Here is a 15387-nt window from a genome sequence, read left to right as displayed (position 1 = left end):
TCTACAGCTATCAGGGAAGTAATTACACAGCGTGCAGGCACACGTGCTATCTTCAACCTAAGAAGTGCGAATAACAGCCAAAGCAAAGATGCAGCAATAAAAACTTCAGCATGGGCTGCTACCAACTTGCTGGGTATGCACACAACAAGAACCCCAAAACTGCATTATTACATACTCCAGACTGTTTGACAACAGTCTGGTCTAGTTCCCTACTAGCACGACTAGCATTATACAAATAAACAATGTTAAGTCAACCTTCCACAGAAATATCAACTTGCATAAGACAATTCACAGACTCAGCATCCAGAAACCTCCTCCTCATCCAGAGCTCTGCTTTACTTATATATAAGAAATGTGGAGAGTCAAGATCAGAAGCTGTTCATACCATCTATCGTCACTTCTTCCAGTTTCTAGTTCAAGACCATTCAATCTACCCCAAGATCCCTGTGTTTGACAATCTACCTCTAAAACATCCTGCTCTCCTTGTGTATTTGTGTAGGAAGAAAGGCCCTCTTGGGTGCACTGATAAAGCCAGATGGAGCTGCAGGACAAAATGAATTTTGCGCTTTGCCACATTTATCAGCCAGTGGGGTCTTAGCTGTCATACCACACAGCAACAGTGACCACAGACTTAGCAGAGAAGGCAGCTACGTCCCAAAACCCAGAAAGGTGAATTACATGAAAAAAATAGAACAAATTACTTCCCCTGGTTTTCTTTAAAATCAGGGGAAAAAACTCTACATTATCAGTCTGATAAAGATAGTAATAAAGTATCTGGTAAGGGCTCCCTTGGATAGCATTTTCCCTCATTATTCACTGCATGTGAAAGAGCTTTTCTGGCTAAGTTGGTCACCTGCAGATGTATACTGCATAAATGGATCAAACCACACAGCATAGCTGATGTATGTCAATCTTTGAACGCACTACAGAAACATGCTGTGTTACTGGGAACTGCAAGAAGAAAGCCACGTGTATCCTTCGATCAGATAGAGAAGGTTGTTCTTATTTTCTATCACTGTCCAGACGAGCTGTTCAGACACTTGGCATCTAACTGTGTGGTCAGGAACCCAATTCTTACGCAAATTCTACATCCTGTTTTCAGTTACTGAAGAAAATCCAGGTGCAGGAAGGAAGGCTTTCACACTGCCTTTCTCTGGCCTCTGCTGGATGGAGTTCATTCAGGTTAAGAAACAAAATGGTGGGAATGAGAAAAAGCAAAGACTTCCATTAAGAAAGACTAACAATCCCCAACATGTAATTTAAACTGTACATTGTTTGTTTGGTTGGGGTTTTTTGTTTGTTTTTCTAGTTGTTTTTGTTTGTTTGTTTGTTTTAGGAAAAAACACCAGATACACTTTTCAGACTAAGCAATGCTTAAAAATCAACACTTTCACACATCTAACTTTAATTTCTTCAGTGAATTTACCTTGACAGTATGCACATGACTCTGTATAGCTCCCCCTGAAAACAGACCCAATATTAGTCCCCCTGGAGCAGTACTGGATTTGGGCACAGCCCCACAAGCAGCTTAAACCATCTCACCATGAAGCTGCTGCCAAAAGGGGCAATTCCACCGACCTCCTTCCTCCATGTGTTCCTGCCACCAGCCCTGCACTGGCCCAGGTCGCTAGATGCCAGCCTAGGGAAAACAGCTCCTGACTCTCTGGGCTGGCAACAGCTGAAGGCCAGGACTGGAACCACGCAGCTGGGCTCAGGAGGAGGATGGGCAGCGCATACATCCTCTTTTAGCAGCAGCGTGGACACCTTAGATTGGCTCAAATTGTTTATGAAAGCGTACTGTGGGAGGGATATGGTGACAGTCAGAGCTAGTTCCAGGTTTCTCATACAAAGGTGGAGGTTAAAAGGGTTGGTGATTATTTCAAGAGATGAGGGGATGCAGAAAGCGAAGGTTCAGTGAATTTTTACTTGCTTTGGGTGTAAGTAGATTCAGGAGTGCTTTGGAGATGGGTGGACGAAAAGCTGCCCACTGGTCTTTCTGTGGTCTGACAGACAGCACTACCTGTGAATCCCGTTCAGGTAAGTGTCAGTACATAAATGCATCTATCACAAAAGTACCACCATAAAATTTCTGACTATCCACTACATACAGAGCAAGGAAAATCAACCTGACAAGGGAGCAGGGCTGAGAGAAGTAATACTTAGGCATCACAAAAGAAGACATGTGCATTTTAGAAAATGGTTAACACTACACATGTTGTTTTCCTTCATTCATTTTGCTGCTTGAACACACAGCAGCTTGCCTGGGAAGGCTATGCCTTTTAAGTTGAGCAGGGCAACATCTCTTCAAATTAACATGCTGTACTGCCTTGTCTATTGGTTGGTGATTACAAGGTCATAGGTTAAAGACATAGACAAAAATCACAAAGACTCTAAACATATGGGACACATGCCCTATTTTCATGTATGGAGATGATATCAGCATCTGATGTGATGCTGACTGCCAGCACTTCATCACACAGATCCTCAGGAGCCATAGAAAAGAGCAACTCAGTTTATACACAGTACTGATCCCAAGTGTGAGCTGACGAGTCGCATCTTCACAGACATCATGACAGACTGACGAGACATGAGGAAACATCAGTGTGGAAAATTGGGAGCGAAAGTGTTACAAAATAAAAAAGATCTGGCTTAACTTTGTATGATTATATTTAAATGCAGGCTAAAGGAGTTCTGCTTTTCAGAGCATTTAGGTTAACTTCCAACAGTGTATTTCAAGCACAATAGGGGAACTTGTTGAAGAAGAGAAATTAAAGTGTGCCTTGAGGATACCAGGCTTGAGTTACACAGACTCCCTGAGAATGACTCCCTCACATCTCTGCTTGGAGATCAAAAGATTTGCAATATGATTTCAAATGCACTAACTCATGCTCCTTATGTACTTGGCTTATGAAAATTCCTGCCTTAAAGAGATAAAAATCTTACAAATGTAAAGCTCATGTCTGAAACTATAAAGAGAATATTCTGCCTCTTCCCTGCAGGCAGAGATCCTCAGAGAGCTACAGGGAGTCACTGTGCAGGGGAGAGAGACTACAGCACTGATATACCTGGGTACTGCAGAAAACTGCTCCGCAGGCACCAAGGGCGCAGGTCCTGGAAACCTGGGTGGGGGAAGAGGCAAAGGATTCAGTCTGCCTGGTCGACAGCCCTCCCAGGAAATGTTGAAGAGAAAAACCTGGAAGAGAGTCCAACCCTTTCCACCAGGACAAGACAGCTACCAAAATCACCTCCAACGAGCTGCAGATCCCCTGAGGCACTCCGAGTAACTTCACAGGGCACCCACACTCAGCAAGCGCAAGACCCAACAGGCAGTTGGCAAGACCTGGGAAAGTTCAAACTACCCCAAACATGATGAGCCAGTGGATCCTGGAAGTGAAGAACTTGCTAACCACGCAGACCTTTTTCCCTTCATTATCCCCGGCAGAAATATGACAACTCTCTTCATTAACTCTCCCGACACTTTCCTTTCCCCTCCTGCACACGTACACCTGCCACAGCCTCGCCTTGTGCTATGTGACCAATTGCTCCACAGCTTTCCTGCCTTCCTCAGGGCTCGCTTTTCAGAGATGTTAAGTGCATCTGCATTTAAATATAATTAAGAATGTAAGTGCTCACTCTTCCTGAAAATTCAGGCCCTGGGAAAACAGACAGCCCTTGGAAATGCTCCTGGTTCTTTCAGCAGTGAGATCAGGTTTAGCTGATCAAACACCAGTTGTGTCATTCCCTAGTCTGACCTTTGCAGAATAGATCACAAGAAGTCACTGTCTTAAATCTTACTTTGAGTAACTGCTACAGTAGAATGTAACATTTAGAAAATTTGAAATCCTGGTATTTCTTCTCCAGTGACAGTAATACCACTGTAACGCTTTTTAATTTTATGCCTCAGTAATTACTGCCACTGATAAAAAGGTATCCCTGATTTCTAATCTCCACTTGTTTCTTTCCATCTCCTAGCCCACTCGGCCTGACAAAACTCTTTGCTATGATATTTCAATTACTTACACAAGTAATTTAGGATAAGGCTCTGGGTTTTTCTCCCCTCAGGAACAGTTATAACTGAAGGAGTCTCTCACAACTCCTCTAGTCCCCAAAAATTTGCTTCCTCCCTGAGCTGTACTAAACAGAGCTCACAGTAAATCAAGTCAGAGAATCTGAGTTAAGAGCAAAAACATCCCCTGTCCCAGCATCCTGAGTCCTGGAGGTTCAGAGAAGGGTAACAAGGACAAGGAAAGCCACGAAACAGATTACACGTAAGGAATGCCAAAGTTCCTCAGCCTGGAAATGATGGAAGGGGGGTATTTTATAAAGAGAAGAGTACAAAAAAAAAATCACAGAAGGCTTGGAGATGGTGAGTAGGGGTTGACTGTTCAGTTTCTTCTACAAGAACCAGTGGCCACCAAACAAAGCCAGCAGGAGCAAGGCTGCTCTTCATGCAAATGGTAACAAACCTGTGCACTCTTTACCAAATGATATTGTAGAAACCTGCATAGGCCCAGGGAGAGTCAAGGTAAGCATATGGAAGAACACTCTCTAAACGCACAAACTGCAAGCAGCTCAGAAGATGCCTAACAGCTGAAAATCATCGAAGGACAGGAGAACATTAGTGTGGATAATTTTACAAAATTCACTGTGTTCTTAATCTTCCCCAGACATCCAGGTGTGGCCTTTGTGGGAGAACAAATGCCGCACTAAACGGGCCCTGGTCTGAAACAGCATGGGCATTCCTGCGGCCCCTCTAGCACTTCTTCACCCTAGAATCACGGACACCAGGCTTGGACGTAGTGGTTCAGCAGCAGTCACACCGTCATTCCCATTACTCCCTTGCATAAAACTTCCAAGTACCTGTACTATCGTTTTTTATTCCAAAGTGACGTTCTGCAATTTTATGCTGAGGTAAATAAGCACATCAACTACTCCAAGTGATTTTTTGGAGTTAACAGGCCCCTCATCCTGGAAATCTTTATTCTACAACCTACCTTTAAAACATGCAATTTGCCTGTGCTCGAATTACCAATGAATTCACATAACTCAGCACTGGTAACTTGCAGTGGTTACAATTCTTACAACTTTGTACAAATACGATGGGCACCTTTTTTCCCCCACCTATAAAAGTGTTAAATCACACACAGCAAGCACCTGATCCTTTCAGAGCTGAACACACTTGTTCATCATTCTCCTGGGGGGAGGTACTGTCCAAATTTAAAATTCACAACGTTCTAGAATATAAACTCAAGGGTCTCACAAAATAGTAGTACATAACATCAGCAACGTAATTCTTACAAATGCAATTGGCCTTGATTGGCTATTTGAAAATTAAAGGAAGGAATATAAAAATCTGGTATGAACCCTTTTTAAAGGCTTTCTGAAGAAAAGCCACTTCAATGATCAAGAAGGTACATCAATAAACTCTCAGGACTCCTACATGAAAAGCAGCTCTGCCAATTAAAAAAAAATAAGAGATTACATCTATTAAGCTAATGTTTACCTTCATTTCTAACTGTTTGAGTGGAGAAAATCACACCAGAGGATACAAATACATCAATTCTCCTTCTATGTCCTTTCTTCCTCCCTGCTGGCCAGAAGCACATCAGAAAATTACTGAAAATTCAACCACTAGCATCACATAATGAGCTAAAATTATTGTCAGTTTCTCTTTTGTTCTTAACACAGTTAAGAAATCTCTTCATGTTACTGGACACAGTTTTTGTGTTGTGTCCCTTACTCTCCCACTCCAACTCCCTCACTTCCCACTTGAAAAGTATATTAGTTTACTGATTATCAATGGCCAAGTTTACAATTTGGTTTTATATATCCATATAGCTTCACTTCCACCTAACAGCAGACATAAAAACAGCTCAGTCTTCTATCTTAACTGTAGGTTTTAAGCCAGCTTGTGTGTTGTTAGGCAATACCTACAGATTACATACAAAACACCAAGTTTCCCTTATTTGTGCCTTTTACTTAGTTTTACAACAAACAGGAGTTTATCCATCAAGATGAGAATTAGAAGAGGATTCCACACATGGAGAGGTCAGGCAGTGTTAAGACATTTCCATCCAAATTTTCAGAAGTTAAGTACTAGCAGCATTATTTCTGGTACTTACTGCTTAGATCAAATTCTCCTGCCTGCGGACAAGTCATTCCTTCTGCATGCAACAGTTTCTAGTAAACACCAATTAACAACTCAGGGTGAATATAACCTGGTGGCCTTAACACTGATCCACTGGGATTCAAGATCATTTGTTCTTATTCCAAAACAAGTGATCTGAAACTGGCTGCCTTTCAGTTATTTGTCCACCTCATTCTTCCTGCATGGTTTCAGCAACCAGTGCTAATACACCAACTGCCTGAAGCTTCCCAACCAGCCACTGCCCGCTACATCCAGTTTGCACTCATACGTAAGTTATTCCAAACCTCTTGTTCTACGCAGGCAATTACAACCAAATTAACATCTTCCTATGCTGCTTTAATTTTATTTGAGATCTCGATTCTGGAAGAAACAAATTATTTCCCTTTTCACCCGTCCTTATACCCACTCTCATTTTTGCCGTCTGAAGCCAACCTGAAACGCAAAGGCTAAAGCAAGGTCTCAGAACTTGGGAAAATTCAGATACTGTTCTTCTTACTGTTGTATTACACAGCTTGAACACAGCAATGAGTAGCCAAGTTTGTAAATCACTTGGATTACTTAGAATACAAAGTACTTGGCTACATGAATAGGGCTGACCAAATCAAGTGCCCAGAGATTAGGACAGATTACAGTTAGCTAATTACCAGCAAGAATTTATACGGATTTTCTTATTTTTTTAAATGCACTCTACCTTTTTATGACTAGCACCTTAATCAAGTCCTCAGGTGCATCCTACTGTTGAATAACCATACCAGGTAGTACAAAAGACAAAACCAGGACTCATTAGCAGAAGGAAGTTTAAATTTTCAACTCCATCTATACTGAAAAGTCACTTCAGATCAAGCTTATTTAGCAAATGACCTAACTATAAGAAACTATTATGCAAAGTGGGTTCAGTAAGTGCCCCACCTTTTTATTAAATTTAAATTATCTATAAATTTTCACTGCATTGCAAGCAACATTCAACTTTGAAACAGAGCAAGTACTGCTGGTATCATGGGAGCTGCTTTTGCTGGTTCTGTGCCAGCCAGGGCAAATCTCACATTATGAGTGACGAAAATTGCTATGCCCTCTCTGTTTTATTTACTAACATTTGTTCTTGGCCAGCTACCCAGAACATTCAGAGGCTTGGTAACTGCATGCATGCCGTGCTGCTCTCGTATTGCCTCCTGCCCGAGCGATGGCAGGGAGGACAAGTCAAAAAGGCATCCATTTTCTGTCTCTAGACTCTGAGGAGATACTCTGGCACCTCCTGTTCAACACAGAATATACTACCTCATTAAATGGGCACATACCATTTTCCCTCTTACGGCATTTGTGACTCCTGCTTGTTTTGGACAGAAATCAGAGCTACAATAAGAGGAGGTTTTGTTAGTCTCACCTCCCACTCGCTGCAGAAATTGAAATTGAACACCATACAGTGAATGAAAAAGGATGGCTTTATGATTAGAAAGTAGAATGATTAAGCTAGTCAACTGGACTGTTGGTAAGATAAAAGTAGCTGCGTGATGTAGGACAAGTCATCTAAACCAAACTTTTCTTTATGATTCATTCTTTAATGGAGACCAACTCCTCACACCTGCTGACTGCTTATGATTTCAAGCAAAATCAGTGGAATCGAGGAATTATTCTGCACTTCCGGTGGAACGACACATATTGTACTGGAATAAATACATGGATGAAATTCAGAGTGTTGTGTTTGACCCTAATTTACACCACTGTTACACTGCCTGCTTTCAGAAGGTCACATTTTTTCCCGTTTCAGTGTCTTCAGTGGCAACACAAACGATCACCTTCACTCAGCTTAGCAATTCCTGACAGGAAACCTGGTTTCCTAGTTTCACAGGAGTCCATCTAACAAATCTATCCCATCCTGCCCTAGAGCCAATAAACTGGTGCTTCCAGGCTGTACAGGTCCACTGCTGGGTTCCTGCAACTCCCCTCGTTTTGTGAAAGTGTTTTAGAGCCTATGACGTGGGGAGAGGAAGCAAAACAATGAGAGAAAGAAAAAAAAAAAAAAAGAGAAAAAAAAAAGAGAAGAAAAAAAAAATCGAAGCTTAACAAGTCCAACATCTTCCAACAAAAACAGTTGTGTGTTTTTTCACACAGAAAGTGTGCTTGAACCAAACAGCCAAGCTGCAGAAGTAGGTCAACTAGGTTATCCCAAAAGAAAGGGAGAGCATCCTGAGTGCTGGATATAGCAGCTGGAGTGCCTATGCAACCATTGCACTGTGCCAGACAGACACATCCTTGGAAGTCTGAAAGCAGATTACTGCAGCAAGAACAGCAGAAAGGGTAAGACAAAGTTAAGAAGCCGATTACCACATAAGCCAAGAGATGAGGCGAAAATAAGGACAAAGGAGTGTTATTTCCATTGGTCCTCAGGAAAGAGCAACAAGGAGCATCGGCACCTCTGTTGTTTTAAGGCAAGAGAACAAGGGCTGTATCTGCAAAGCAATGTCTTACAGGGTAAGATTTGGAGTCTGAAAGGTACAAATTATGCCAGCATTATAGAGCCACTGAAGAACAACACAAGTGCTAAGAGAAAAGGAAAATATGAGGCTACACTGAAGAAACCACCTGGCAGTGGGACCTGTTCAGCCACTCAGCAGTGCCTCAAGAGAAGCGATCAATACCTCATACCACGAGGTTACTTCTAACGGTGCCACCCCAGTGCTAGCAGATACGCTGTACAGAACAACCTTGGCTGGGGAGAGGGATGCTGGAGGATCCCTCTCTAGAGGATGTCCGAGTCACAACTCCTCCTCCTCCTCCTCCTCCTCAGCTCGGCAATGCCACCCGCCGGCTGCAGGCATTAACGCAAGGCGGCACTTGGACACCAGGCGAGGAGATCCTCCCTCCATCACCGTGCTTCCATCTTCTTCAAGTTAGCAAAGCCTTTTAACCACTCTGTTTTCTACAAAGCGTGGCAGGGAGCACCACCACCTCCAGTTCTGCGCAGCCTTCAGAAACTGTGTTACAGTCTTTCCACTGGAGAAGAGGGATTGACTGAGTCAACAAAATCCTTCTGACAGAGCATCAGCCCTTGCATAAATCTATTAAAAGACATGACATTCAAAATGAAAGAGTAAGGATGTCACTGTTAGCATTCACAAATTCATAAAGGCAAACACATTCACGAACTTCTAATGAAGGGACATGGTGTGCAAGGAACAAATTATAGTGAGATGTGATGCCCCTTCCCGGATCTCTTAGAACAATAAATAGAGAAGGATTTATAGTCCAGTAAAATACAAAAGGGAGATTATTCAGAGGACAGAGTTCTTCACTCTGTTAGACTGACAGACACAACCCTTCTAGGCTCCAAGCATCTTATGACAAGACCTCCATTAAGTCACAAAATAAAGATCATATGCATCTTCGTATCAACACAGATGAGAATATGCAAGACTGTTGCTACCTCTAATGCATTTTTCTTTTGACTAGAAAAACTAAGCATTTTGGCAAAGTGCAGAAAGCATTCAGAAAAAGAATTAGTAATTCTTGTATCAGATTTTCTTAAAGTTCTAGACATTAAGTCAAAGCTGGGTAATTGGGAAGAAACAACCATCAAACAAAACCTCCAGCCCTTATGCAAACGCACCCAGAAAAATGGTTAACCATAAGTAAGAGAGAGACTATTTTAGTCAGAGCACCTCAGAAACATCAATAAAGCGACAACTCAAGGGGAAAAAATCATGTGAAATGAAAAGAAAACCCGAGGTATATGCATCCATAACGTTAAATAATGAAGACAGATGTATATGCATAGATAATCCCTCCCACCCAGTTTCATATGAAAGCATATCAACAATTAAAAAATAAAGTCTTTACAGATTTGGCAGTACCTTCTCACCACTGCAGCTAACACATCTCCCAGCAGGGAACTGCTGAACGCGTACCTTCTGGCAGAACTCAGCTCAGCAAGACAAGACGGTTTTGTCCTCCGCCGCATGCACGTAAAGGCTATTTAAACAAGTCCAGTTCTTACAGGCTGCTACGGGTGTAGGGAGAGCTCTTGGAAACTGCTCGGGATGTTAGCGAAGGCAGCAGCTTTCAGGAGAGCAACAGTAACAAATGGCTAAGCAGGTAACCACCGCCAGCTATAGCTGTAGTGGATGAAGGCAGCTGTAAGACATGCAGACTAATACTGCGGCAACCAACGATTCCACAAAAATGACTTCATTTTGAGAGTTGCATAGGGAACATGGAGCTATCGCACTTGTTTCACAACCATTTTCCATCTCTCTTTAAACTTTCACTTCCTTAATTTTGATGCTCCAGCTGGGTAAAAGTCTTTGTGTAGGAACAACCGAGAGCAGGCATTTAAACACAAACGGGGTTTCTCTTTCTATGGATTTTGTCAGTCGGGTTTGTGCTCAGCTCAACAGCAGCATTTAATTACTGTACCTCTCAACAGAAGTTCTGTACTTCTGCAGAACCCAGAGGCTTTGCACACCCGCATGTCGGCCAGTAGCATTTCAAGTCACCCCCGCAATGATGCCAGTCCACACAAACCACAGGAACACTTATGAAACAAATATTAGGTTAAAAAAAAAAAAAAAAAAAAAAAAAATTGTATTGACTGTTGGATTGCAAGCCAAAGACAACCTAGACAACTTTACGTTCTCCCTTGCCAGCCCGGCCACACTCTTCAGTAAGAGAGAGGGATCCATCAGCTCCCTTCTCCCCCATCTCGCCACCGCAAGTGCCAACTGTCACAGCGTTTTTCACCAAACTATTGAAACAGTAGAGAAACAAAATTCAGCTACCTCACAAAACCCCAAATTCCTCTACGTACAAACCACCAATAGATTGCTGCTTTTAGCAGAAGCACTTTACTAGGAATGCAACAGAAGTTTATATTTTGGTGTGTTTGGTTTTTTAAAATTAGCATACTACCAAACCAGAAAGAGTTCACGGGCATTAACAATTCTCTACTTTTCCTTCTACAGATTTTATTTCAAGAACAATGCGGTCAGAACTTCAGACAAAGAGAAGCAAGTTTTCTTTTAGTTTCCAAATTATTGATCTCATCAGATTCAAACCTGCCGAAAATTACGGACTGATCAATAAATCACTGTAAACACTTGAGCTTGCCAGGAAACATTACTCCAAGATTTATCTCCTTTTTGGTAAGGCCTGTGTTGCCTCATAAAAGACAATCTTCAGGTGCAGACTAGTCTGCATGTGCCAGTCAACGCATAACAACATTTTTACTGCGGGTTCATTTCTTTCTCCTGAAGAGGACTCATCCTTAGGAGTCAGCCATCCATGCACACGCTGTGTGAGCAAGAAAGAAGTCTGATTTGAGGATACCTACACTTTTCTGTTCCCTTCCTTCTCTTTAAAAAGGATTCCTTACAAGATGGAACCAGGGTTCTCTTAATCTAAGAGTTCATTCCTACAAAATACCGAAAGAAAATCTGGAAGAAGTATTTCATAAATCGTATCTAAAATTACTTAGAGTATCTAACAAATTACAATCCAGAACTGCAAACAGATGTGTATATGACTCATCTCATATATTTATGCACAAACTGTATTTTTTCTGAATTTCCTGCAAGAATAAATCTAAAAAAGGTATTTATGATTAACTGAGGTACTGATACAGTTGGGGGGATGAGGGTGAAATGAGCCATCCAGCACATAAGCCGTTTGACATCTCGTTTAAAAATATGTAGTCAATTTACTTACTTGTTCACACTTCAAAAGATAAAACTAGTATGAATTAGTCTTAAACAGTATACGTCAGTTTATGAAACAAATAACCCCACCAAAAAGACCTGAACCCCAATGCCATAAAACATTAAAGACAAATCTTAAAAATAATTAAAAATAAAATACAATAATGAACTTAACTGTTGCCTATAACAACACTGAGTTTTAGAACTGAGAAACAAGAAATACGTATTTTTTCAGAACTGCAAGGTTAAAGTTAGAAGCAAATGACATTCAGAACGACATAATTCTGTTTCTTTTTACAGGAAGAATATCCAAAGACAATTATCCTTTTAAGGAAGGCCTACAGAATATGAGAAAAGTACATTAACAAGTTATCAAAACAAACATATTTCAAAATACTATAGCATTAACATAACTCACCAGTACTATAGTATCTTTTAAGTTCTGTGCGTCTGATGTCTTTCAGTTGATTGTATTTTTTCTTTTTCTTTTCTTTGTCTGGAGCAGTTTCCTTTTCCCCAGCAAATTTACAGTTGTCTTCAGAGGAACTGATTTGCTCCAAAATAACTTTACTTTCATCATCTTTTGCAGAAGGTGTTTTGGAAACAGGAGATCCAGGGGAATTGGCAGAGGCAGTCTCAGTGTTTTGTTTGGCTTGCCTTTTCTTTTTCAAACTATGCATAAAGAAAAAACCAACAACGTTAAGATGTAGCCAACCTCTACAGACAAGTTAACTCACTTGCTAACTTGATTTTTTCAAAATGAACTTAACATCAGAATTCCTCGCAACTCAGTAAAAACAACACACTTTGCATCAGTAACTTGGTAACTAAGATTATCCTACAGCATACTCCTCAATCATATCATCATCTCAAGGATATCTTGTCAAGAATAACAAAAAAGGTAATAAAGTTTTTACTGTTGTTTACTGAGGAGAAGGAATGGGGAAAAAGAAACAAAAAACATCAAAAAGTTGTTTTGTTTTAAACCACCATACATCTAAACGTATAAACAAGATACTGAATCATGTTTTCAAGATGAAGCTTAGGATATCATAAAACCTCAGATCATAACATATTATAATGCAACAGCTAACATAACAACTTCACAGTCAACTGCTCCTGCTTTATAAAGCTAGTTGTTTTGATATAAACTTGTTATTTCTTTCCATTTTGTCCAAGGTTATCTCCCAGCGGCCACCCATGCTACTCCACATTTGTCCTTGCACAATCCACACCACCTGGTACTCCAAATGTCACCCAGCAGCTCCTTCTGCAACGTGACCGATGTGACCGCAAACTGCTTGTGGGGGAACATTTTCCAGCTGCTATAGCTCTTCTGAGAGAAATCTTAACAAGCTGCTTATAAATCTTTCAACTTATCACTATAGCAACAAGACTATTTTCTTTTTAGAAGAATCCTTAAACCACAGTTCAAGTGAGAAAGATGCTTCAGGAATCCTAACATGGAATTCTCTGCTAAATCACCATCTTTAGCACTGACTTGCTTAGCAAGAGCAAAGGCTGACTTTATGGGCTGAGGGTCAGCATCACTAAAATAGTCCTCAGTTAAGAATCACTGACACATACCATACAAAATGAAAAACTAATCTATCTAATGGTCCTTCTCTCTAGTACATTAACTTCTTAGTTACAAGGCACCTAAGGGAGGGAGTAGTATATTAATCTTGTTGATGCTAAAAACTTTGTTACGTGCACAGGAAGAATTATGCATAGAAAATACAGATAATCAATGAGTCACCACAAATGGGAAAAGGTTATGTGATCTCACAGCATTAGTTTACGTAAGGGAAAACTTAATGTATTAAGTTACTAACACAATGCAGGAATTTCAGAGATTCTTCCTTCCACCTTTTATATTTAGATGCTATCCATATATTTTTTCAGGCTACAACATAAAAATAAATACACAGAACATTTGAAAATTATAGTCAGACATTTCAGGCTACACCTTTTTTTTTTTTTAATAAAACATTAAAACCAGTTCCCAAGTTTAGAACATCCAGCTTGAGACCTCTGAGAAGGGTCAGTTTCTCAGATCACACGCAACCAACACTTCCCAGTGAAACATTTCAAAAGACTGTCTTGAAAAAGCTGTGTCTATCACACACGTATGTACACATATTTCTTAAAATGCTTCCCAAAATATGATAGCAGGAGATTCACATTCTGCAGCCAACTCAGTGAGGACACTGTGGTTCCCCACTCATTCAAACCTACTGATTTGTAAGACAACTAGTAGTTGTTCATGCTCTGCGCAGCAAGAGAGATTTACTGTGTGCGAAACTTTACAGATCAGGTCCTGACTACATACGAAAACAACCTACAGGGATTTATAAAAGATAAAAGTGAATATACCTATGTAACAAATGGAAGTGTTTTGTTTAGACTAATGAAAACTTGCATATGCAAAGGAAGCTTATTTTTGACTAATAAGCCACAGTCCTGATCAAAGGCTGCTGTAGCAACCGCAAAACATTACATGCACATTGCATCCACAATGTCTATATTTAGCCCTGGTAGAAGTCTTTGCAAAGCAGCCCCCTACACTGAAATGGCATATCCTTACCACGGTTGTACTCAATTCCAGACTTGTAAATGAGACAGATCCCTGACTTTTTACTCTATTGACTCAACGACCTTCCTGGATGTGTGCGTATCACAGGGTACCCAAATCATCTGCTTCACTAGATGAGAGCTGGCACACACCCAATGGCAGCCCCATTTCTACTCACATTGCATCAGAGACTTCTGTCCTCAGATTCCTAGTCTATTTGTTTTGATCACAAACTCTGTTAAGTAAGCTTTCTGTAGTATAAATGTAGTACCTCAAAACAACAAAAAAGCTGCTAATGGAAACATAGAATGCTTTTTTGGAGGGGAAAAAAAAAGAATAAAGAGAAAAACCCTCTCTAGAGGTCAACAGTCCTCATGACAATACCGACAGCTTCCGTCGGTACTTCCCTTAAAACATACTCATTTGAACTGCAGTTTTCACAGTTGCCCCAGGCAACTTTAAGAATAAAGAGCTAAAGCAGAACTGGTCCATTAGCGGTAGGAAAGAGCGAAGCAGAAACAACCATCTGAACTGACTGCAACCTGACTGACGCTTCTCCCTGTAATGTTTAATATTGTCCGATTCCCACGCACTACAGCCCACTGAGAGTTTATCATACAACCTACAGCATCCCCAGCACACAGCTGCTGCTGTGAACGGACAGTGCCACAGGCACTTTTCAAGTAAGACCGATCAAGAATCTGGGCACTCTGTAATTTCTATTCCGTCCTCATGGCAGGCATCAGATTTTCAGATAGTGCCAAGCCTACTCCTCCTGCCCACTGCTCCGTTTCAAGGCAATGACTATCCAACTCTCAAAGTGGCAACCTTGGCACTAGAAAAAGTACTAGATGAGGACTGAGTATCCATGACATTCATCACAGGACTCAGAGTTACTACAACTCTGCCTAGGGTTATGATCTCTGCTTGGAAGATGCTGCTTTTAGAGGTCTCTAAAGCCTGGCCAAAATTATCCA

The 15387-nt window shown here is 41.0% G+C and overlaps 1 protein-coding gene across 6 annotated transcripts in view; it reads right to left on the bottom strand.

Moving 5' to 3' along the window:
* NCOA7 (nuclear receptor coactivator 7) overlaps positions 1 to 15387 on the bottom strand; it is a 101230-nt gene that overhangs the window by 40344 nt on the left and 45499 nt on the right. For all 6 annotated transcript variants that reach the window (XM_069805180.1, XM_069805177.1, XM_069805183.1 and 3 more), the window contains one exon: positions 12254 to 12507. In XM_069805180.1, the coding sequence (XP_069661281.1) occupies positions 12254 to 12507 (254 nt within the window). The remainder of the gene's footprint in view (positions 1 to 12253; positions 12508 to 15387) is intronic.

This window comes from Haliaeetus albicilla, chromosome 17, assembly GCF_947461875.1.
Source record: "Haliaeetus albicilla chromosome 17, bHalAlb1.1, whole genome shotgun sequence".
NCBI classification, from domain to species: domain Eukaryota; kingdom Metazoa; phylum Chordata; class Aves; order Accipitriformes; family Accipitridae; genus Haliaeetus; species Haliaeetus albicilla.
This window is presented reverse-complemented; position numbering and strand designations above follow the sequence as displayed.